At 38.8% G+C, this 26,193-nt stretch overlaps 2 protein-coding genes and 1 long non-coding RNA gene across 3 annotated transcripts in view; 2 read left to right on the forward strand and 1 right to left on the reverse strand.

The window, feature by feature from the left end:
* Positions 1 to 375: 375 nt before the first annotated feature.
* Positions 376 to 1,540, forward strand: LOC134794724 (uncharacterized). Its single transcript, XR_010144712.1, has 2 exons — positions 376 to 1,010; positions 1,065 to 1,540. It is a non-coding gene; the product is annotated as an uncharacterized LOC134794724 (long non-coding RNA).
* A 923-nt stretch (positions 1,541 to 2,463) lies between these two features.
* On the reverse strand, positions 2,464 to 11,456 carry LOC134794721 (uncharacterized). The gene is made up of 12 exons (XM_063766507.1): positions 11,248 to 11,456; positions 10,483 to 11,096; positions 10,146 to 10,243; positions 9,737 to 9,867; positions 8,579 to 8,835; positions 7,492 to 7,652; positions 6,944 to 7,121; positions 5,591 to 5,798; positions 4,989 to 5,142; positions 4,497 to 4,585; positions 3,444 to 3,608; positions 2,464 to 2,617 (listed from the first exon to the last, which is right to left on the reverse strand). Exons 1-12 carry the CDS (start codon positions 11,357 to 11,359, stop codon positions 2,502 to 2,504), a joined length of 2,283 nt encoding a protein of 760 aa, XP_063622577.1. The 5' UTR covers positions 11,360 to 11,456; the 3' UTR covers positions 2,464 to 2,501.
* Positions 11,457 to 11,687: 231 nt separating this feature from the next.
* The window catches only part of LOC134794720 (cytokine-like nuclear factor N-PAC), an 86,991-nt gene continuing 72,485 nt past the window's right edge, over positions 11,688 to 26,193 (forward strand). Inside the window, exons 1-4 of the mRNA XM_063766506.1 lie at positions 11,688 to 11,851; positions 11,940 to 11,976; positions 12,292 to 12,374; positions 18,697 to 18,823. Coding sequence (XP_063622576.1) covers positions 11,817 to 11,851; positions 11,940 to 11,976; positions 12,292 to 12,374; positions 18,697 to 18,823 — 282 coding nt within the window. The 5' untranslated portion in view covers positions 11,688 to 11,816. The remainder of the gene's footprint in view (positions 11,852 to 11,939; positions 11,977 to 12,291; positions 12,375 to 18,696; positions 18,824 to 26,193) is intronic.

Here is a 26,193-nt window from a genome sequence, read left to right on the forward strand (position 1 = left end):
GTATAGTACGATTTATCGACAACATACGGGCCACTAGAATTTCAACTTTAGTATTACGATTTAAGGTTCAAATTAAATTGCAATTTTGGGAAATGTGACTTGTCTTTAAATGACTCACCAAATATGGATTAATTGGAGTATGTTTGAATTTTTTGGGAAAACCTTAAAAGATTGGTGCGGCCTGGAAAAGGAGTAAGAGGTAAGGGGCTGGTAAGGTTAACCAGATAAACCCATTTTTACCACAAAATTTCCGATTACTGTGTATTAGATTGAATGCACTAAGTCAGTATAATAGGTAAAAGTAAAGTAGACACTGTAACTTACTATATTGTTAGATTATTTTGCAACCATGGTTTTTTAAACTGTTCACTGGTACTTTCACCTTAATGGGTAAATGCTTAGTAACATGTTAGTCTGCTAATAACTCTAATAAGTAATACATACAATTATTTATTTTCTTTACAAATATTATAATGATGTGCTAACATTAAGCATTTATCTTATCGAATATGTTGTTAAAGTTTATTTTAAAATCCTAATTTGTTTTATAATAATTTATAAGTACAGACTTATTGTATCAGCTTGCACAATTAAATGTCAAAAGCATTGTACAGATGTAGTGTCTAATTATTTTCCATAGTGTTGTGAATAACGCTCACTTCGAGACTTAAAGACTCGAACCCTTAAGACTCTCGAGGCTTAACGCTTCAAGGGCAGCAAAGACGATTTCTTACATCCATACGCGTAAAATAAAAAAATATATAGTCGAGTCTTCAAGACTTACGAGTCTTGAGTAGTGATCCAAAGGACTCGAGCCTTTTAGCTCTTTTTTTAGGGCTCGCCTCATTTCTTGACGCCTAAAAGGCTAAAAGCCTATTTAGCTCTTTAGCCCCTGAGCCTAGTTCTATTTAAGATCCTAGACTCTTGGAGCTAAGAACCTTATTAAGGCTTGGGGCTAAAGAGCTAAATAGGCTTTTTTTAGGGGCTTAATAAGGTTATTAGCCCCAAGAGTAGATAGGCTCTTAAATAGAACTAGGCTCGGGGGCTAAAGAGCTAATAAATAGGCTTTTAGCCTTTTAGGCGTCAAGAGATGAGGTGAGCCCTAAAAAATAGAGCTCCAAAGGCTCGAGTCTTTTGGATCACTAGTCTTGAGGGCTCGAGTTTTTAAGCCTAAAAATAAGCGTTATTCACAACACTAATTTTCCATCGTATTTTCACGGAAACGTACGAACGAACGTAACTAACTATTTCAGTCAGTCTCGGTACAAAAAGTACTGATGTGAGTTTGATTGTTTTGTTTGACAAATACGAACGTTTCCGAGAAAATACCGATGGCAAAGGATTGCTCACATCTGTAATTACGTATTTACAGAAAAGTAATTTATAGAATTTGATCTTTTGGAGTTTAAAACGTATTTAGATTGTTAGATGAGGTGGTTTTGAAGTATTTTCTAATTCTACTACATTCCTATTTATAGATAAAATGGTTCACTGTGTAAAAGAAACTTATTTATAATTGAAAATAAATTTAATTCTTGAAGATCTGTATGTTTTATATCAATTTAACAACCTACTTACAAAAGTATTCCAATTTCAACCTTTAAGTCATTAATTTAGGATTCATTATTGTCTGCCATTCAGTTATCTTACTTGTGATACCCGCTATAGTACCAGTGTTAAAATAGTAAAAGTTATCAGGTAAGTATTACATTTTTTAATCAACTAAAATAGTTCAATATACAATATTTACAAGATAAATACACAACTACAATTCATTACATTCAGTACAAAGTAGAACTAATAAAAATAATTTCGTACATCAACGTTTGGGGGCTATTCATAAATTACGTCATTTCAAATTAGGGGGGGGGGGGGGTCTGGACATCGGATGACGGTAGCATGTCATTTGAAGCATGATTTTTGGATGATTATAGGGGGGGTCAAAAATCGTCAAAAATCGATGACGTAATTTATGGACAGCCCCTTGTACGCAGTTAACTAATTTACAGTCACCACTCACCAACTTACAGTTTCACAGTGACAGATTCTTCCAGTGACCAGTCAATGTACGAAATTATTTCTGATTCTCGACCTTACTTTAGAAATCGATTACTGTTCAATCAGTTTTTATTCAGGTAAGTATATTTTCAATAATGGTTGGTTGTAAGAATTATCGACAGATAAAGTAGATGGCGCTGTACGGTGTCGTATACGAGATACATCTTTTGTGGTAACTGGATTGTTAAACGTCAACTTTTGACAGCCGTACAGCGCTGTCTACACCATAGAGAACTACAACACGAATGTGAGTTAGACCAAGATAAGTCTGCAACGTTTTTAATAGCACACGCAGTGCAAGTGTTGTTTTAAATGTCAAAATTCTATAAAATTATGACGTATAAATAACACTGGCACTGCGTATGCTATCAAAATCGTTGCAGACTTTTTTTGGTCTAACTCTAACTCTATATTTTCTACTATTGATCACTTTTTGATAAAAATCAGTCGGCCAGAGAGAAGGCGTCGAAGCTCTTGATCCACGCTTGTCTGTGGTAAGATGGCGGCGAATCCTCCGTCGCGCATTGGAATGTCCCCGCTAACTCAATCAACATGTTTTCTGCACCAATATATTATGTTTAGTTAAGTCAGGAAATTACCTAAGTATTGTTAAACTTTATTGGGAATTTTAATTATGCATTAGTGATATACAAGGAGATTTATAAATGGAGCTCTGAAGACAGCTACGAGAAAATGGGCTTAGGAGACCTTTCATAACGGCTCGGCCACGACATCGAGCGAAAGGTCCGATCGCTGTGTCACGCTCCAACCTATGGTTATCGCTGCCGCCGTCGCAAGTCGCTCGATGTCGTGGCCGAGCCGTAACTTTGAATTACAGACGATTGGTTTTTGCAGATTTTCTAAATTATTACATTTATGTCTAGAATGTAATACCAAAGAATAAATAATAGTAGCTTACTACCGTACAGAAAGGACACTTCCTACAAAACCGAAGTTTGACAGCGATTCAGGGACGAATCATGCTATCCCTTTCTAATGTATGGCACTATCCCTTTCGGCTATTTAGGGTTGTCAAAATTCAAGTCATTATCTTATCTGTGGTCGTGCACCTGAGCCGAACGGAGCCGAGTTTGCCCGAAGTCAGGAGTGTCTAGGCCACTCGTCTAGTAATATCTTCTTTGAGACCAATTTAGGTTGCACTACAAAAGCTATAAATTTTCAAGCCAAGTACCGCGTTTGGGCCACCAAGCTCATTAGAACATAATAAATTTAAGGAAAAGTTTGTAAAAGGAGGATGTATTCCCAGTTGTCGTCACCGGGAACAGATGGGAATAGGCGCTGCATACAAAATCATTCCCATTTGTTCTCGCTTCATGTATGGCGGCGGAGACAAATGGGAATACACCAAAAGGAGCTCCACTTACCAAACATCTCAGATTGTTTGAAGCCCCTCATGGTCTCAACGAATTCCAGCGCGGGTCCTTCGGCGCTCCCGAGCTGTGAGGTGAACTCGACGTCGCGCGACACTCGCACGTGTAACACTAATATGCCCCCGCGACATACTGATAGAAGCGATGACGAAAAAGGATCTGTTGACAATGCAATTTTTTTATTAAAAGAAAAATTTAACATTACCTCCTAAAGCGAGGTAAAACCGGTTATCACACTGATGGGGTCTCCAGCAGGGCTCGGAAACCGTTTTATTTTTCAAACCGGTTTCATTCATTCACCCGGGAACGAAAAGGATTTCGTTATCGTTTGCGGTTACCGGTTAAAGAACTGTTCTATTAAGATACTGATTTATGCCTAATTCGATGGCTTTCCTTTTTTGTGGAACGAAATTAACCGGTTAAATTGAAAATATCGAAGCGAGATAGAACGAGTAAGTATAGCTATCTCTTTCACGTATGACAACGAGTTTAACCGAGTCTCCGAAAGCCATGATTAACCGGTATTATATCGTTCCCTGCGAACCATAAAGTTCCGTTCCCTCTTCTTACCGGTTAGGAGAGAGTACGTAATTTTTTAGTTCGCGTTCCATCAATTAACCGTTTTTAATGAACGAAATAATATAACGGTTTTGGAACGATATTAACAGGTATTTCAATACCGGTTCCGAGCCCTGGTCTCCAGATGTGGAACTGCGGGCCTACACGGTTAAAATCTAAAAATTTCGTTATTTGCAAAACGGCAAATAGATGAAGAAACGAAAGAAATTGTTCGCGATAGGCTCTGTATGGTCCGTTATAATTCAAGTGGATGGCAAGTAAAATCTAGAAATATGAATAGTAAGTCATTATAAGAACTCGTTAAAAGCTTGGTTCAAAATATACCGGTAAACACAGCTATATTTCGAATTCTATCCAAATTTAAATGCTAATTAACCGGTAACGGGACTGGACAACGAGCGGGTCTCTTAAAACATAGAAATCATTATGTAAAGCTCTTTAAAAACCGGTTTCTGGAATTGTACTGACCTTTAGATGACTGACAAGCCTTCAACATGAGAGAGGATATCCTCAGGGCGTATACTAGGACTTGCACCAGCACGAGTTGACAATCACACCTGAAATAGGTAGTTGAAAATACAGAAAAACTGAAACATTGAAAATTGGAAATAATCAATTACTTTTCCGGCTGGTTTAATATCTATGATTGATATGATTTTTTGTTATGTGGCTGTATTCAGTAGTAAAGGGATGTGATACAAGGGAAGTTCGTTTTAACCAGACATCGGAACAGGTTTTTACTATTTTGAAAATATTTCACACTTTATTTCTTAATTTTGTTTTTACTAGTCTTTTATTTATGAAAACGCAAACAATCATAAACCTCAATTAATCGAAATTACAAACCGGTTAGTGTGAAAAGTTCACCGGTTACGAACCCTGGTTAAAAGGAACTAGCTTAGCATTTATATAAAAAAATATCAAATATTTTTTCAAAAAAAAAAAAACTCATGTAATCACCTGTTTTCCTGTGTGTTATGCCTAGCGTTATAGTTGCTATAGAATCCTAGTAGGTCCTGCGCTGTAGTGAGCGCCTCTGAAACTAAGTTCTGCCTCTCTATACACTTCAGCGCCACTTCGATCTGCTTCAGGAGGACGTGTAGATGGCACGAATCTGAAAGGCGGGTTGGAGATTTGTAACTTAAAAAAATAAATAAACTAAGTGAATGAATTTTGAATGTAATTGTCGGCTGCATACAAAAATGTTGGGGTTATTAACGATCAGATTCAAATTAGGCAGTAGTGGCATTCCTTGGATAGTCGTGGCAGTCCGAGAGAAAGAGTTGGTGGGATGACGGATCTTGGTCGTCACGTCGGTGGCAAACACGCACACAGACCGTCTGATGGTAAGAGGCATTGTCGGTTCCTTCCAAACCCGATCTTTCCTTTTTTGAAGAAATCTCGGTGAAAATAACAGCCCAGGGATATTATTTTAGTACGAAATTGATACTGCTTATGAGTGTGATGATTGTGTAGTGCATTTGCAAAATTAGGCTGTTATTTCGGTATCAGGGATTCAAAACGGAACTTCTTCGTAACAAGAGCTAGCTCCAATATCTTACCTTTCTTATAAAGTAACACTCCCTGCTCCAAATCCATCCTCATATTCCCACTTCCGCCACAAACCTCCTCATTTGTTCTCCTCAGCACCCTCAATATCTGGCAGGAGACGGACGGCATGGGGCGGCACGAGATGAGGGGTTTGAGGAGGGTGCGGAGGGGTAGGAGGGTGGTGGAGTAGAGGAGGCCGTTGTAAAGCGTGGCGCAACACTGGAAGATAAAAGAATTTTGTGATAATTGGGATCATTGATTTACCGTCAAGGTTATTTGTTGACAAAATGTATAGTATATTCTTATCCTTCTCATGAAGGTAACAGAAGGATTCCTTCTGTGACCTTCATTACCTGTTGAACAAGAAGATAAGAATACTAAAGCGTGTAGTGAAATGTAAAACTTTGCCACCGCAAAGTTTAGAGCTGAAGTAGATGGCGCTGAAATTTTCGGATATTAAATCTAATACGTACATACGTAAAGAATACGTCAACGAGCTGATTGAGGAACTGAGCAGCATGCATGTCGGTTGTCATATAGATAATGTGTGTGTCAATAACATAAGTTATGCTGATGACATGGTGCTGCTTGGTCCCTCAATCAATTCGATAGAAAGCTGCTGAGAAAATGTGAGAGTTACGCGGACCAACATGGCCTTAGGTATAATGCGAGTAAAAGTGTGATGGTGGTTTTCAGAGCCCGTAAATATAATCCACAAATTGTACCTTCGCTCATGTTGGGAGGTGTAGCGCTTAAAATGGTAAAACAGTTTCAGTATCTAAGGCACATAGTCACAGAGAATTTAGAGGATGACCTTGATATTGAAAGAGAGAGAAGGGCCCTAGCCATCAGAGGCAAAATGCTCATCCGTAGATTTGCACGATGTACGAAGGAAATGAAGCTTACACTATTTAAAGCGTTTTGTACATCCTTCTACTCGTGCAGTCTATGGGTGAAACATACGAAGCGCGTTTACAACACGCTTCGTATACAGTACAATAATATCTTCAGGATGTTGTTAAAGCTGCCTCGTCGCTGCAGTGCGTCAGGCATGTTTGCCGAGGCGCACACGATGGCTTCCATGCCATCAGACGCAAGAGAGTAGCCTCTTTGCTGCGACGAGTGAGAGACAGTAATAACAACATCCTGAGGATGGTGGCTGGACGCCTCGACTGTCCAATATTAAAATATTGGGTCAGTATTGTGACGGGTAGGGCAACGTAGCATTCTAATTTAATTATGTATTCACACATATTTACTAACATGTAGTTTTTAAGTTTAGATATAAGTAGACTAACACAAATATGGATTGTAAAAAAAAAAGATCTGAAATAAACATTTTTTATTATTTTTTTAATACTAACCGTGGCGTCTAGTAACGAGCAGACATCGCTTAAAACATGTAAAATTCCATCGTTCACATTTTGAGTTATCTTTTTGACTTGTTCCTTTGGAACTATCTTGGTTGAGCGGTCGAGAAGGAACGCTATAGTGGCCACCATACGCCGCGCAAGTATGCCTTGCTCTTCTTTGTATAGTGCTCTGAAAAATACAATCAAAGTTATTACCAGAAAATCCACAATACTACATCATCTTTTTTCAGTCGGTATTGCGCTAGAGCCGCTAGAGGGACGAAACATACTACCGTCTATACTATCTCGTATGATTTGTGATTTAACAGTCTTAGTCCCCTTGTCTCACAACCGATGGATTTTGTTCCGGGGGCTATATTATTATATTAATGTTCGGGGTTCCTTAACCTAAATGCCAATTTTATTCATATTTCAATTTAAAAAAAATCATTTAAACTATTATGTTTCTTACCTGATTTAAAATAAATTGGATCAACAATGCTTAAGATATAAAAACACCCTGTGAGATCTCTCTTCGCTTGGTCGACTATTTGACTAACCTGCCCGAGAGTAAGCTCCGCCTCGGTACCGGTACAAATGTACCGGAAACGTCGATGTACCGCTGGTCCATGTCCCGTTGGAATGCAGTCGTAGCGCGGGACTGCACTTCCTTTAACTGCTGTTGCACTTGTGTGAGTACGGCGCATGTTGCTTTCACGACCTGTGGGACAATTGAATTGTAAGGCACAAACGTTTAAGAAAATAGAAAAACCGGTCAAGTGCAAGTCGGACTCGCCCACCAAGGGTTCCGTACTTTTTAGTATTTGTTGTTTTAGCGGCAATAGAAATACATCATTTGTGAAAATTTCAACTGTCTATTGTCGTTCATGAGATACAGCCTAGTGACAGACGGACAGTGGAGTCTTAGTAATAAGGTCCTGGATTTACCCTTTGGGTACGGAACCCTAAAAAGAAGATTAAATGACGTTACTAAAATAATTTAGCTGATGGCATGGCATTGTCGTAGACCCTCACAGAAAAAAACAAACAACCTAGAATCCTGAGATAGGCAAGAGCACGCTGACAGGCAGACAGTGTAAGCTTAGTAATAGGTTTCCAAATCCCCTTCGGGTAGTTATAGAACCCTAAAAAGTATCTCTCTCTGCCTTGAATTTAATCATACTAACCGGTAGGACACGAAACCGGTTTTACTATTATCTCTAAAGAACTAACGTCCTAAGTCTCCTTCAGTACGTACCTACTTCACGACATTATATTTTTATTATTAATCAAAAATAAATAAGTAGTTTAAAGAAATAAAAAAGTCGTAAGCTTCAAGTGACCTAAATGAAAACCGGTTAATTCAATTACCGGTTTTCGGTTTCCACCCTTGGTAGCCTGGAATTGGCTCAGGTCGATTTGTATAACCCCGGCTACACACGTTAACTATAAATCGTAGCGATTAATCCGTGCAGTCCGATTTGCGCAGTTTTATCTACCGTGTATGACAAATCGTTACGATAATCGACAACGATTTGTCATACACACGGTAGATAAAACTGCGCAAATCGGACTGCACAGATTAATCGCTACGATTTATAGTTACGTGTGTACCCGGCAAGCTTTTTAAATACAGAAATTAATTACCTTATCAAATTTTTCCGCTACATTCTCCCCATTAGTTATACTAGTCAAATCCTCATGTATACACCCAATACTCATATTTCCATTTCTCAGTCTTAACACCTTATTGGCTGGGACCCGATGGAAGGTGCTAAAGACCCGACAGGGGCGCTGTGACTGGTCCAGGTCGGTTTGCAGCTTCTCGTTGTAGTCCAGTAGTGAGGGCTGCTCGGTTGTGGGCTCGAGGATTGAGGGGAGTAGGCTGGTGAGGTTTGGTGTTGCTGAAAAGAATAAAAATAGTCTTAATGCATGACAATTGAAAATGTTTCTTAAGCAGTGTCATAAGACAATGTTCTTAGTACTTTGACATATTTTTTACTCATGTTATTATGTCAAGAAATTGTACAGTCAACGGTAAAAATATGGGTGTAGACAACTTACTCAAAAATATGTCCCATAGTTCTTAATTCACTGACATAAGAGTTATGGGACATATTTTTGAAATGATTTGTACACCCATATTTTTACCGTTGACTGTACAGACCTATCTATGTATTTAACATCTTTCATAATTTCTCCTCAAAAATAGGTCCTACCTACAACTACTTTAATGCTATATTTACCCGCTTGGCAAGTCTCGACAAGCGTCCACAACAATTTTTTCTTCATACAAAAAATACCAGTAATATTTTTGGTTTATTATTTAATTTTTAATAGGACAATCTAATAATACGAAGTTGTTACCTAAATACATGATTCAGTCCTACGTAAAGAGCATAAAATAGTTAAAAATATTGGGCTATCTCGGGGTTTTGAAAAAAACCGGTTCCGAGCCCTGGTCCACAATAACAAGCGTGTAAACGGGGGTGTTTGGCTTGGCTTGCGTGAGCTTGTCGCCTATCCGGGCCAGTGTTGGGTTTTTGAACACACATCACACACGCTTGCCAAGTCTGGGCAAGCATGTAAATGTAACATAACATTACATACCAGAATAGTTTGCATACATTTAAATTTTTCAGAAAAACTTATCGTGGTTCGACTCTGGTGTGATTTTACGTACTAAATTGCTTATTTAAACTAATTTTATGGTTTAACTCACGTGTTTTTAGTCACTCGCGTAATGTTAGTATGTCTCATGACAGTTTAAATTAGAAAATTCTTATTTCTTGATTTTCTACATACCAGAATTGTGTGATTTGTGTAGCTTCAAGAAGTGTGCCTTGCTGTCAGTCTGAGCGGCAGCAGAAGATGTCTTTACCCTCCTCTGGGTTAGAGACATGTTGTGATGGGAGCTTATATTGTTGTGCCGGTGGCTGGAAAATGTGTGCGTTGATTAGAATTTTTATTATCATTTATTTGGCACTGGCATAATGTAATTTAAACATAATGTTTCTTAAGTGGAAAAAACCTACTTATAATAAGAAATGAGACTTAGTATGATTATGAAATTATTCCACAGGTTTTTCTATAATTATACTAATCAAATCTAAACTAAATCTCACTAGTCTCAATAGCATGCTTTGGATCCAAAGTTAAAGGGCTATATGAAGATACAACACGGAAGTCTGATTAAAAAACCAAACTATTTTACCTTGATATTTCATTATTTGGAACTGTGACCTGAGTTAATTTCACTTTGGTGGATTCTAGCATCCTGCATCTCTCCTTAATGCTGATTATTTCCAAATTCTGTAAAAAATATAATTTAATTACTGATGAGATGAGAACTATTTAAATCAGTACATAATTTTACACCTTATTCAGGTTCACCTACATTGTAATAAAAAAAAAATGCTTTTAGTTTTAGCAAGGATTGTGTTTTACAAGGACTGATTTATAAGAACTCTTGAGACACAAAACACATGGAGGCGTGACCCCAGAGAGAACTCGGACTATGGGATTATTTATTAATAGTAAAACATTGTTACCTTAAAATCCAACTGTGTCCTCAAATCATGCATTTGTCCATTAACAGCTGCTAACTTCTCAGTCCATTCAATCTGCACCTTCTCTTGAGCTTTAATCTTCTCCATTCTAGCATTATCTACAGACACCTGACAAGATTTGAGCTGTGTCCGAAGAATAGACGCCTCACCTTCCTTCGTCACACACTTATCCATTAATTTCCCATTCTCCGACTTCAATTTAGCATTCTCCTCTTGTAACTGGAGGAGTTGTCGATAAACATGGTCCGGGTCTTGCCCTTTATATACCTTGTCATTATAGATTAAATCATCATTGTATTTCATTGTATCTCCATTTGATATTACTTTTGATGACATACCGGGTAGAGGAGAGGAGATTCTACTACACTTATCCTTTAAATGGGTAGATGTTAGGTGTGGGGAGTTTACGGTTGGTTTTTTAAACGTGAATTCTTTACTAGGGCCAGGTTCTGGAAACATTTGGGTGCTGGTAGCACCCGGCTGCATACAGAGGCTGAAGTCTGGCAGGGTGGTGTTGTTGCCGTAGGCCTGCTCGCACGCCTGGCTCGCCATGAGCAGCATCTCGTCGTCATTGTCGTCTCCCCAGTTATCGAAATCTTGAAAAACATAAATGGTTGTTATAACCTAGTAGTGTTTGAGAAAATCTAATTTATTTAGAAAATCGCTTTTATTTGAGATAACGTATTAAAAGATTAGGGTAACTAGTGAGGTACAGTATAGGAGTGTAGTAAAATTTATCTAACATACCATTATTCGCAGCTGCATTTTGACTAAGAGGAAAATTGTGATCTGATATGGTAATATCTAACTTAGCCTTCTTTCTTTCACCAGGCTGTTGAGGAAAAAATCTTTTTGACATTTTGATTGGAAATTAACTATTTAAATCATCGTTTATATTTCAATTAAACAATAAATAATATTGTTTTCGTTCAACTTTGGCGGCACAAGGAATAGTCAAAACAGCTGAAAATGACTTACCCGTTCGTGTTAAAGCTAAAAACGCTAGTCCACATAGTAAAATGCTGAATAAAATAACGATTTAAAGAATTACTCAAACAGCTTTCCGAAACCATAAACAATTTTTCTCAGTTTTTAATCTTATGCTGAGCTTACACTTGTAGATTCAGTCCGGTCGTGTAAATTTGTTCTCAAAAGTCGTGTAAACAGCGCGTAACTTAAGGGTGACATTACCGGTTTTTGGACAGCAACCATAGATACAGGAGACGCGCAAACGACAAAACTTACCCGGCTTGCCCCTTTCCTTCAATTTTTTAATTTAGTTCGTCGTGGAAATTCAGTTTGAGCAGTTGTGTACCATGTCTATCGAATATAAACTTGGTGATTTAGTGTGGTATGTACCAAAATACTAGACTGAAATCAAGTATTAAAGTTAACATGAAGTCTACAGTTTAATATAACCGGTTATGTGTTTGTTTCAGGGCAAAAATGAAGGGTTTCAGCCCGTGGCCCGGCCGGGTAAGTTATCCTGATATTTCTGAAGACCTATATAGTATAAAGTTCCCATTAAAAACATTATGTACTTGTTGATTGTAAACAGCATTTTCAATGTTTGTTGATCACTCGAACCAGATTTTTTTTTGTAAAAGGTATAGGCGGGAAATCTATTATTACGTGTAAGCTTGGCCATTCAGATTGGCGTTGGCGTCCTCTAGACTCTGTTTTGATAACGTCGTAGAGTAAAAGCGAGGGAACTGTTAATAGGCGTGTTATGATGCTTTGGTTATGAGCCTAACCTCTGTCAGAACTAACAAGAAATGATGGTGGTTTCAGGTAGCCATCCCGACTCCTGAGCTGTCCAAGCCCCCGAAAAAGTCGGCTGTGCAATGCATCTACTTCTTCGGCACCAATAACTAGTAAGTATCTTATAAATTTCCACTAGACAAATGTAAGCTATGTAGTTGTTATACATATTGATATTTAGATCAGGTGTTTTCGGACATACCTGTTGTCAATGTCATGTATGTATCAACTCAATTCAAATGATATAGGTCCTAACCTAGCTCATACGAGTGTTACACAATTGTGCTTTTAATAAATATTTTTTTACAAGAGTTGTTTTAAAGGCAAAAATCTATCTTTTTCTAACAATAAGCTGGTAACACCAACATCATAATAAAATTATTTTCTTTACTTACTCCATCTAAATAAGGCTAATTGACAAGTTAGAGAAGTCCAAGAAATCTTTTTAGTGTTCCATACCCAAAGGGTAAAAACGGGATATTAAGATTCCGCTGTCCGTCCGTCCGTCCGTCGGTCTGTCTGTCACCAGGCTGTAACTCATGAACCGTGATAGCTAGACAGTTGAAATTTTCACAGATGATGTATTTCTGTTGCCACTATAGCAACAAATACTAATAAAAACAAAATAAAATAAATATTTAAGTGGGGCTCCTATACAACAAACGTGATATTTTTGTCGTTTTTTGCGTTATGGTACGGAACCCTTCATGCGCGAGTCCGACTACTCCGACTCGCACTTGGCCGGTTTTTATTTTCATACCTTTTTTTAAATCTAAATTTCAAACAAAATCTGACGAAATTACTATTTATTAGATATGAAGTGTTGCCAGTGAGCATGCAGGTGTTAATTAGTGTCCGACCGAAACGTTTTTCTGTTAATATTAAAATCTTGTTGACATTTTAATGTTTACTCTTGTTGCTATGTTATTTAGATAGGGCCTGGCTAGGTTCAATAACCATATTCAACCTTATAATATGCTTCCAAATAATATGTGGCTTTCCATCACAGAAGTGTCCTTCCTAACCTTCCTTATGCTTCAAGTGCAATAAGGATGTTTCCATTTGAAGAAATTCTGATAGAAACATCCTTATAAATGTGAAGCATAAGGACCCTTCTCTAATGGAAAGTCACATATGTTGTCATGCAATGTATTCACTGTACTTAGCTCTTAAATGGCAATTTTCTGTTTCGTAAGTTAAAAATCAGCATAAAATCTTTGGGCGCATAATCCGATGGCCACACCACAGCCTCAAACACGACATCATACTGGGGCAAGTTAAAGGCAAGCGTGCTAGAGGAAGAGCCCCTGCAAGATGGTCAGATTCCATTAGACAAACATGTGGTTCCATGCAGAGGACAGCCCACATAGTCCTTGATCGCGTTAAATGGAGGGACATAGTTGTTGGTCATGATCCTCAGTCATGAGGGAACAACGAAGAAGAAGATGTAAACCATTTCCTATATCATGAAAGAGTGAAAGATACATTATATCATCGAAGCTTATTCAAGTGTCTCATAGTCTTCAGGAATCTTAGCTGTTAAGACTACATTCTAAAAAGGTAGATTGCTAAACAGTGGCGGATTTGCCCTAAGGCCCAGTAGGACCGGGGCTAGGGCGGCCAGATATTAGGGGCAGGAGTCTATATGACGGGTGCTGAGTGCTGGTAGTACTTACTACAGGGCCCTGGGGCGGTCACCACTGAAAATCTGCTACTGTGGCCAATTTTGGAGACCTGTTTCTGTTGGAGTAGGACCAACGAAAAATTATATTATCAACACAAAAGTGGATATGATAAAAATGGTTTAAAATTTCAAAGTCTAACATATTGAAAGCTAGGTTGTAAATTGATTCTCTTAATGATGTCATTCATTCATCAAGGTTTAGCATTAAGCCCATCTTCAACTTATGGATTATCTCACAAAACATATCCAAAGTCCTTTTCCATGATGTGTTTTACATGGGAACAACATTATTCATTGATTAAAGAGACCAACTGCAAACCACTCTAGAATAATGGAGGCATCCCTGGAAAGAAATTGAATGTCAATCCGCACAAGTAAGAGTGTGTATCTAGATTGCAACTTTGATGGTCATACTACCCCAATGAGGCCTAGTCTATCAGAGGATCAACTTCATCAAATATTTCAAACCAATCATGACGGTTGTTAGTGCTATTGAATCCAGCGTTACCCTCAGAGTCAATACTGGCTGGCAAAATTGGAGAGCTCTGGTGTCCTCAAGTACTCTACGCCACAGTATAATAAATAGTACTAACGTACAGTATGGACAGATGGACACTCCCTGCCTCCCGTTGAAAGTGCCGCCCACCCGCTCTCGGTTACCTCACAGTTACCGGCTGGCAAGGACGCGACGACGCGGTGCGCAGAGCGGAGGCCACGTAAAATATTCAAATATTAAACAAATATTTACAAAACCTATCAGATCACACTGAAAACAACAAAATATCTATATGAACAAAAAATCATGTTTTCAACTTACGTAATATTTTTGTGGCCTGAATTTCCTTACAAAAATTTTGTTACTTCGTTTAAACCGATTCAAAATAGGAAACTTTTGTATAAATCGAGCTTAGATACCCCCCTTACAGCATAATACGATTCTTATTTCTTCCTAATACGCGCAATGAGTTTTGAGTCATTGAGGTCATCGAACTTGACAACAAAATGGCGGGAACCCTAGCACGTCTTATCTCACTCACACAAGCAAGGTACGCGTTCACCATTCACCTACACGAGCTTAGACTGTGTGCGTAGGAACGAGTTTGTTTCATACATTTGATCGCCAGTGTCCGGGGTGTGTCTACGCAGTCTACAAAAGAGCCTTAAAACTGGCTATCACGTATGGTAAAAAGGAAACAAACAAAATCTAAGAAAAATATTTCAGCATCTTGAGGTGGGCAGCAGGACTAGCAAGACTCGGTTAAATTAAAATTAATACAACAGAGGTAGATTTAAAGTTGCACCCATCACAATGTCACAGAAAGCTTCGTTGATATGGTATGGCTATATGATAAGATGCCCCAAAAACTATGTTGTTTGGCAAGCCTTTGATTCACCAAACAGGGTAGCAAGCAGGCAAACATGGAAGATACGTGGCAGGCTCCTCAACTGTGCGTTTTTCAGAAACTTCTTGCCTTGCACAGCTAAGTGTACTACCAACGCACATACAACCCATGGACATCCCCATGGGCCACGGTAATCGCTTACGATCAGGCAATTAGTCTGCAAAAAAAAAATATGGAAGAAGCCAAAAGCCACATGGTGGTCTAGGGCCTACGGTGACCGGCAACATGTAATGACCCTAACTTACCTTAGAGACGACTCTGGACTGAACATCCTGACGCATGAGAAATAGAGTACTTATGTTCGGAAAGAGAAGATTCGTGGAATGTATTGGGCCCCATACACATTCCACGACTCTTCTCTTTCCGCACAGACTCTATCTTCGTTTTTCCGCCTTTTTTGTCTTTTTGTCTATAACTATTGACAGTGTTGTGTGCTAATAAACGCTTTGAGTACATTTTTCTATACATCATTCCGAATCCAATGAGATATCAGACGTATTTTTAGGAGTAGTATGGTAGTATGATCTCTATTTTTCACCGTTTTGAACTTGTCGAGTAGACTCTCTCTTCTCTTCTTCCTCGCTTTGTCTCGGCATTTTGCCACAGCTCACCCGGATAACTTGTCGAGTAGACTAACAATCTAAATACTAATATGAAAAATCATTTTGTAAATTCACAACACACTTTTATATCAGTGTAAATTAAACTTTTTTAATTGTTACAAAACTCGACCAGACCAACTCCAAACCGATGTAATAAACCAGTGTAAGAAGACCCCGTGTTACCCGTTTCCAGTTTCCTAAAAACCAACCAAGAGAATGTCGGGCCGTCTATGAGGTGCATTAACTCGAAAACGGGGTATATTACAGTACATCTGGTGCTCCATTACGACACACTGTGCTATAATAAGCACATTACGTAACTACGTCGAAAATGTAAAGGGCGATATGTAGTATGTACTGTAAAACGTTGTATGATACACGTGCGGATTTCCTGTTTTTCGCACTTGTATCGTAAATAACTATTTCATTATAAGTCTCTATTAACACTTTACTTTCATAATTTCTTTAATCTCCGACGCAAAAAGAGGGATGTTATATGTTTAACGCCAATGTTTGTCTGTCTGTTGCATCGTAGCTCTCCAACGGATGGACCGATTTCGATGCGGTTTTTAGGGTTCCGTAGCCAAATGGCAAAAAACGGATAAGGGTTCCGTTTTTCGTCGGATTCGTCATGTCTGTCTGTCTGTCCGTCCGTATGTCACAGCCACTTTTTTCCGAAACTATAAGAACTATACTGTTGAAACTTGGTAAGTAGATGTATTCTGTGAACCACATTAAGATTTTCACACAAAAATAGAAAAAAAAAACAATAAATTTTGGGGGTTCCCCATACTTAGAACTGAAACTCAAATTTTTTTTTCATCAAACCCATACTTGTGGGGTATCTATGGATAGGTCTTCAAAAATGATATTGAGGTTTCTAATATCATTTTTTTCTAAACTGAATAGTTTGCGCGAGAGACACTTCCAAAGTGGTAAAATGTGTGTCCCCCCCTGTAACTTCTAAAATAAGAGAATGATAAAACTAAAAAATATATATGATGCGTACTTACATGCAAACTTCCACCGAAAATTGGTTTGAACGAGATCTAGTAAGTAGTTTTTTTTTAAATACGTCATAATTCGTAAACCGCAATTTTATTATGTTACTTGCTGCTACGGAACCCTTCATGGGCACGTGGCCGCTTTTTAGGGTTCCGTACCCAAAGGGTAAAACGGGACCCTATTACTAAGACTCCGCTGTCCGTCCGTCCGTCCGTATGTCTGTCACCAGGCTGTATCTCACGAACCGTGATAGCTAGACAGTTGAAATTTTCACAGATGATGTATTTCTGTTGCCGCTATAACAACAAATACTAAAACAGAATAAAATAAAGATTTAAGTGGGGCTCCCATACAACAAACGTGATTTTTGACCGAAGTTAAGCAACGTCGGGCGGGGTCAGTAATACTTGGATGGGTGACCGTTTTTGTAGATAATGGTACGGAACCCTTCGTTTGCGAGTCCGACTCGCACTTGGCCGGTTTTATTTTACGTGAAAGCGAGAGTCCTTGCGGTGTTTCTTTATTTGATAGAAATCGATCGATTTGAAAAGTATTAGTTCTTTTCCAAAATTATGTAAGGCATTTTTGGCATGAGATGGATTTTTTTGGCATAGGTATAGCGTAGGGGGCCTTTTTTATTTATTTAATAGGTAGTCATGGGTTATTTCCACTATAGTTCGTTTTTTTAGCATTAGAAAGAACTTGCAAGAAGGTAAGCGATCTTGACATGTCTTTTAATTGAAAAACGCGTTTTAAGAATCTAAAACTATTACTTATGAAAGCAGAAGAATATAAATGATCGTATTAGATTAATAATTGTTACATATTTGCCGTAACTTATTTTTAAAATGTGTTTTTCAATTAAAAGACACATCAAGATTGTTTACCTTATTTCTAATGCTAAAAAAACGAACTATAGTTACCACCAAGTTCTTACCAGTGGTAACTACTGGGAATTTTTTTCCCATCTTTTACCACGTAACTGGGAAAAAGTCCCACTAGTTACCACCAACTCGGCTTAGTGGTAACTACTGGGAATTTTTATTCCCAGTAGTTACCACTGGTAAAAGGTGGGATTTTTTTTTGTGATTTCGGAGTTGGTCCCATAGAAAAAGTTGTTCAGTATGGCCTACCTAATCACCTCGCACAATATGGCTAACGGTCCAAAAATTACCCTGTATACAAAAAGTCATAGGTGTCAAGGTGATTGACTGAAAATGAGCAAAATATGAATCCCTTTTCAGCATTTTTGTAAGGTTACCTATCTCCAATAAAAAAAGGCGATACAAAATAGGTAAAAATGTGGGGCAGGGGTATCCAAACTCTGACTCGAGAGCTGTGGCCAATCCTTCGTTTCTTTCACTTCCTTTTCCCATGCCAAAAATTGGGTTTACGTGTACGACTTGAGTGGACTGTCTGTGATGCGGTGCGTGCGGGGCTCATGTTAAACAAATTCGAACATAATACATATTATACATATATGCGAAAGGCCTGAGTGCATTTTATCCCCACGCTGCTAGACGCTCGCAAAATTTGGACAGGGGTCTCCAAATTTTTTGACCTGCTGGCCAAGGCCAGGCCCCCGCTTCCCTTTCGCGCGGACTTTGTCTGTTTTCGCGGACTGATTGGCAGACTCGACAGACTATTCATTGGTCGAGGCAAAACTGTGATTTACTGAAAAGAAGCCCGTTCAACTCACCAGATACTTCTACCTTTTTCTAATCTGATCCATTGTCACCAGTGCTTGGATCGAGGATAACAACATCAAGCCGTATCAGGAGTTCAAGGAGCAGCTCATCAAGTCCTGCAAGACTGCTGCCTTCAAGGAAGCCGTAGGCCAGATCGAGGAGTACATCGTTAACCCCGAGGTAAGTCATTCATTCATACATGTCTTCGCGACGGTTGGCAGATTCAGCGAGATAGATTCCGGAGCTAGCGCAGCGGACCCGTACCGGAACCCGCGGGTAGGTACCTAGGTACCCAGTGGCGGATTTACAGTGTTGGCCGCCCTAGGCCCCAGCAGGCCCTGTAGTAACTATTAGCCGCCCATTTCTCAGCACCCATCTATAGACTGCCGCCTTGCTGCCGCTCTAGGCCCGGGCCTGGGCCTTGGGGCAAGTCCGCCACTGTAGGTACCGGGATTAAAGATAGGATGATTCAACTGTAAATCATTGTATTGTGTATATAATTTGCCCGAGGCTGCCATTTCATCGCTTATTAATATGTCCGCCCGGCGGTCTGTCCCTATATCACATTCACAGAAAATTATTATGTTAAAAACTGTTTTCCTAGTAGAAAAGGACATAAGTGCCGTGAGTTTTCTACGAACATACGCTCATTTGTTGTAAATTACGGACGTCTCATATACTTACGTAACACAGTACAGTAATTTATGAGTCGTAGTATAGGAGCATTCCACGGGCTGTCCCGTACAGACGCATTTTATTTCCTGTGTTGCGACTTTTTCTCGGCATTTTTTTTTAGGGTTCCGTACCCAAAGCGTAAAACGGGACCCTATTACTAAGACTTCGCTGTCCGTCCGTCCGTCCGTCTGTCACCAGGCTGTATCTCACGAACCGTGATAGCTAGACAGTTGAAATTTTCACAGATGATGTATTTCTGTTGCCGGTATAACAACAAATACTAAAAACAGAATAAAATAAAGATTTAAATGGGGCTCCCATACTAGACGTGCGCGCCGGTAGAAAAAAATCGGGCGGCGGCGCGCCACGAAAAAATCCACGGCGGCGGCGTAACGCCGGCGGCGTGGGATTTTCAACTTTTCAATATACGTATAATGAAAAACCAAGATTAACTCTAAATCAACAAGGGAAAAAATCTCAAAAAAAACTGTGTTACATCGTTTTATTGGTTTATTGTAGAAAAAAAATCATGAAAAAAAACTAATTATAATGTTGAAAAAAACATATGTCAAGTATGTTGGACGTTGCTATGATCGGTGTAAAAAAAAAGATATGCCGCGTAATGAGAATACGTCCAGTATTTTGGACACGCCGAGTATAGAGTACCTACCTACTGTATGTGTATAAGGGTTTTTTAGTCCAGTTCATATTTTTTTAAATAAATATAGAATAATTGCATTTTTTAATTAGAAATACACTTACTGATAATGTCAACTTATGTAATGAATTTAAGTAAGTAAGTGAAACCTATTATTTTTATATTTTTGCAATAACTTCATATCTCGTAGGTGGTAAAATTTTACCAGTCATTGACGTAATTTATTTCACATTAAATCTAACTTAGCGGGGTATCCTAGGAAGCAATCACATCTGAGCAATGGTTTTTACAATAATGCGTGCACTTTTATCTAAATTTTCGTAATAAATTTCTCAAATGAAATCGGGTCTGTCTCTTGATGAAAACAAATCCACACACACTCATACATACACCACATCCACAGGAAAAAAAAAACCATAAAAATATATTTTTTTAATCTATTTGGTTCATTACGTTGTATTACCGCAAGTAATGACTTTTTAGAACGTTTAGAAACACCTAACATCCCTCTATTTAATTTATTTACCACAAAAACTACCAGAAAATTTAATAATTTTACTCTTCGCATACTTGGCAACGTCCAACATATTGGACTTAGCAAAAGTGCCGTTTAATCGACAACGGGCAAAATAATGGACATTACACCTTTTACACTTGTTTTTACCCATAAACACAAAACAGTTTTATGTAAATCATATTGCCACGTAAAAAACAGACCAGTTAGTAACCTATTACACGTTTTAACGCTGCTTAATACTGTCATATAAAAAAATGAAATAAGGGGAAAATGTCAGTCTGTCGGATGCTTCCTTGCAAGTTCTGCGTTCTGTAGGACTTTGACAAAAAGATTATGTTCACACTGGTTCCCAATATTTTCTTACTTAACGCAGAATTTTTTTCTTGGGATGTCCAGTATAGGTGACGTTATCGATTTAAGGGTTAAAATAAATCAAGCAATGAATTAAAAAAAACGGAACAGTCGGAACGCTAAAGCTAGGCACGTTGCACGTGCTTTATATCCATTGATTTTAAATTTGTACCCTCTTGCGGGTTATGTCTCGGCGCGAATTTTAGACTACCGGCGGCGGCGGCGGCGCGCTGTCTCCTTATGGCGGCGGCGCGCCGCGGCGGCGCGCACGTCTATCCCATACAACAAACGTGATTTTTGACCAAAGTTAAGCAACGTCGGGAGTGGTCAGTACTTGGATGGGTGACCGTTTTTTTTTGCTTTTTTTTTTGTTTTTTTTTTGTTTTTTTTTTTGCATTATGGTACGGAACCCTTCGTGCGCGAGTCCGACTCGCACTTGCCCGGTTTTTTTATAAATAATAAATAAATAAATATTAGGGGACATCTTACACAGATCAAACCTAGCCCCAAACTAAGCAAAACTTGTACTATGGGTACTAGGCGACAATATACATACTTGTATAGATAAATACATACTTATATACGTAGAAAACAACCATGACTCAGGAACAAATATTAGTGTTTATCACACAAATAAATGCCCTTACTGGGATTCGAACCCAGGACCATCGGCTTAGCAGACAGGGTCACTATCCACTAGGCCAGACCGGTCCATTTAAATCAGGCGATTATTTTTCTGTGCATATTTTTGACCATTTGTCATAGAAAAGGAAACTCTTATACCTGCAAATCTTCAGAAAATTCGCGTTTGTACGGGACAAGGGACAAACGGTAGACAATTTCATGGAACGCTCCAGTAGTAGAGAGTATGAGAAGGCCTCATGCAACTTTACATTTAAAATATTATGAAAAGAATTTAATGTTGGGATAGTTATGATATCTGGAAGGTAATGAGTTTTTTGCCGGATAATAAATAAAATTAGATTGAAATGAATGTTGATAAATAAATGCCATGACATCATATTGATCAGTATTAATATCAGTCTTATTTCATTTACCATTCGGAAAAACTCATTACCTTCCAGATGGTATTAATTACCAACCTTCTAAATGTTACTACCCCAACGATTAGTTATAATTGTTATTAGTAGTATAGTAGTAGTGGTAATTAGTGCATAGGAATATTCATCATCATCATATTAGCCCTTTATCGTCCACTGCTGAGCATAGGCCTCTCTTCCAGTACGCCACTTGTCCCGGTCCTGAGCTAATCTCATCCAAAAGAGACCCGCAATTTTCCGTATGTCGTCCACCCAACGAGCCAACGGACGCCAGGCGCTTCTTTCATCCGAAAGCGGCCACCATTCTGTTAACATTTTAGTCCACCTGCCATCACTGCCTAACGACATGTCCCGCCCAACTCCATTTTAGCTTGGTAATGACGAAACCCACGTCATGCACCTTGGTGCGGCGCCGGATCTCGACTTTCCTTCTCGATCTTGAAGCTTGATACCGAGCATGGCGCGCTCCATGGCTCACTGTACTACGCGGATTTTATGCACAGCCCCCTTAGTGAGCGTCCATGTCTCGACCGTAGGTCATGGTGGTGGTGGTGGTGGTGGGTAGGTCATAGGAATATTAGGGTAGGTTATGTTGCCCAATTGTAAGGTTAGGAAGGAGCGCATTTTTTTGTTTGTGTGTTTAACTTTTGAGACTACAAAGGTTAATAAAATGAGTGTAAGCTAGTTTAGTTAACATGTATAGAATTAGGGTTTATTAGTTCCGACATAATGAAATTAATCCGAATGATAGCCAACCTCCGGCAGGAGACGGCACCATAAGAAGTTGCAACATCCAATGACTTGGCAAAAGACTGACTGGGCTGTCAATTAACACATTTATTATGATTTTGAGACTGCCCTGGTTTTAACTTCAAATTGATACTATATTTTTTATCATTATGGCGTGGAAGTCGGCAAATATGCCAAACGTCTACCAAAATATAGGAGTCCCATCAGAACCGTAAACATTTTATAGACTCGCGAGTCTTTGAGTGCAGCTAAGCCACAGGCCGCTAGTATAAAACGATTGGCAAGAGGACTTGAACAACATTTTGTTACTTCTCCTATCCTATGTGTGAAACTGCAAGCCAGATTATGCCCTCGAACCGCCAAAACTCTACCTTCTTTCTCAATATAACTATTAGGTTGTTGCATAATTTTTTCCCAATTTGGAAAAAAACATTTTTTTTGTAATAATTATTTATTGAAACAATTAATCGACAATATAATCACCATCATTATCTAGAACATGTAACCATCTGCTAGACAAAGTTTCAATACCCTTAGCCCAGAATGAAAGTGGCTGAGAGACAAAGAAGTTGACAAGGTCATTCTTTAGGTCGACGGAATTTTCGAATTTCTTTTTACGAAGATGCTGTTTCAAAGCCCGAAAAATATGATAGTCGGAAAGTGCTAGATCAGGGCTATAGGAGGATGAGGTATTGTTGTCCAACCGAGCTCCTCTAGAAATTTACAGGTCATTTTCGCCGTATATGGTCTTGCATTATCATGAAGTAATGATACTTCGAGTCGTTTTGGCTTTTTTTCTTTAACAGCGTTTGCCATCTTCTGTAGTTGATTCACGTATGCTTCGGCATTAATAGTCTGATGGTCGTCCAGTAACTCCCATAACAACATTCCTTGCGAATCCCAGAAAACTGTCAGGAGAAGTTTCTGGCCATGCGGACTGCTTTTCGGCTGTGTTGGTTGGCGGTGGCCGTTTATCGGAAGGCATCCAAAAGGCTTTTCGTGTAACGTTCTCGTACAAGACCCAGGACTCGTCTCCAGTGATGATCGACTCCAGGAAGCTCTTTCTTTGGGGGCGCAACAGCAGACTTTCACAAATGTTGACTCGTAATGCACGTTGAGCATCGGTCAAAGCATGAGGCGTCCATCTCGATAAAACTTTACGGTAACCCATCGACTGCAGATGGCGGTCTATGGTACTGTCGTGATATTTAAGGGTTTTCTCTAAATCCCTGGTCACAGATTAATAAATAGTTACTACGTAACAGATACTTCATTCCCAAACAAAAGCAAAAATACCTACGCTATAATAGCCTACAGAACCTTAATAATAATACCTGCTGCTCATGACAAGAAGAAATGTAGCATAATTACGCGCACAAAGAGTCCAGACTGTGTTGCCCGCCGTTCGAGTCACGTGCCAACGCGTCATCGTAAGAATGGTCTAGGGTTGTAGCTACCCTACCTATGATGATTATTGTAATAAAACGAATGTTGCGAATCAAATATGTTTTAGTTTTAATATAATGATTTATAATTTTTTCACTTCTCGGAATTCTCTGTTATTAAAATGTAATAAGTAGTTGAAAATATCCTAAATCGCGTAAATAATTTTAATAAATATTCAGGAGCAAAGCAACGGACAATCAACGGTTTTTAAAAGTTGTAATACGGTGCTACCAGGCCGATTAATTATTACGTCGTCAAAGTTATTTAAAAATACTTTTTCTAACCCTTCAATATAATTATTAAACTTTCAGGTGGGACCTTTAGCCCGCCATAAAAAGATGAATTTTTATTATAGGCTTTTTCCTTTGTTTTTTTGACTTTTTCTCCCATCTACTGCACAATAATTACGTGGTTTCGGCATTTCGAAGCATAAGCGCGGGAAACGCGCGGTGCAATGCGGTGCGAGCGCTGAGGCGGGCGTTCGGCGGCCCTCTGTCGGTTGTATCGTCGACGATACGCCGAGCGGTAGGCATATAGCGCGTGGCCTTGAGCGTGTGACGGAGGCCTGCCCTGGTGGTGGAATCCGGATGCAACTCAAGCTCACGCCGCAATGCTTTTAGACTCGTGTCTCCTTCATTAAAGCGCTGGAACCAATTTCGTACTGTGCGATCGGTAGTAGTGTTTGGGCCAAAAGCAGTGTTAATCTTATTTGCTGTTTCCCTCGAACTGGTTCCCAATTGGTGTTCGTATAAGTAAATCACTCGAAGATTTTGTTGGTCTATTTTTTCGATTTTAGCTAAATCCCTGTAACAAGCCCGCGCTTATATACCCTACGTGAAAGATTCGAGAACATTCTACTATACACTAGATTTATTCTAGAATATTCCCGAGACTACTGAAAATATCAAGAAAATTTTAAAGTGGGAAAAAAATTATGCAACAACCTAATATTACCTCTTAGGTCAGTTGTGAGATAATATATGGCTGGCTAGGCTATTAGAAGCCTAGATTATTGTACCAGTCGGCTATTTCCATCTTATTTCCTTATAATCTGATTAGCAGCATCAAAAAAAAAATTCTAAACGGATGTTATAAATCATTCAGACATCAGCAGACAGCTAAAAATGTAATATTTTAAGTGTAATAGTCAAAAATATGTATTGTAACATTTTTTTCCTGTATCTTAATTTTCTTACAATCCATTCCAAAAGAAACCAGCCACTACACAACAACTTAAAAATAATAATTTCTCTCCTTAATGGTTCATTACCATCCAATGTCCATCATAAACATTGAGAGTATGGATAGGAATGACAGCAGCATATTACACAAAAAAAAATTAAATGAAAGGAAACAGAAAAAAGTAATATCGCTCGCAGACGCCTCCGCTATACAAAATTAATTCACCTTACCATTTGTTAACCGATGTAATGGCACACTGAAGAGGTGCTGAGAGGACATATCGACCTAGCTGTCTTGGCGCAGACCATCAGGAGCCCAATTCTGATTTTAATTTCTTGTTCGGAAACTGTTTTAGTTTTGATCTGTCAGCTGGCAACAGTGACATTTACAGAAATTAAAATAATTGGGGTGCTATTTATAAGTTTAACATTTTTGGGAATTTTGGAAGGGAATGAGTGTTTTCGCTGGATAAAGTCAGGTATGAGACTCGAAAACTATGTTACTGTTATTGTATACAGTAGGTACATTTTCTGAAAATTCAAGTCCCACCGAGACGAAGTGCAAACCTTTTTTGATACTTTTTGCTTTGTCTTGTAAGCATGCAACAACTTGATGGTCAAATTCATTACAGTTCCTTAAAGTGTTGTATAACGAACTCATTGTAGTCGAGTCGGTAGCTGCATAGAGTAAAGTATACGATTATAGTTTCAGAGGCCAGTGATTCTTAACTCCTGATAAGGAGCCATTCTGATTTTTGGTATTGACCACCAACTGTATGATATGATATATGATATGATGTGATATCATTTATTTATCTCACAATATACAATGTCCTCCATACGTGCCGGTTGGAAGCGACCCGCATCCAGCGTCTTCCGGCGACCTTAACAAGATCGTCTGTCCATCTTGT

Source organism: Cydia splendana, chromosome 11 (assembly GCF_910591565.1).
Source record: "Cydia splendana chromosome 11, ilCydSple1.2, whole genome shotgun sequence".
Taxonomy (NCBI): Eukaryota; Metazoa; Arthropoda; class Insecta; order Lepidoptera; family Tortricidae; genus Cydia; species Cydia splendana.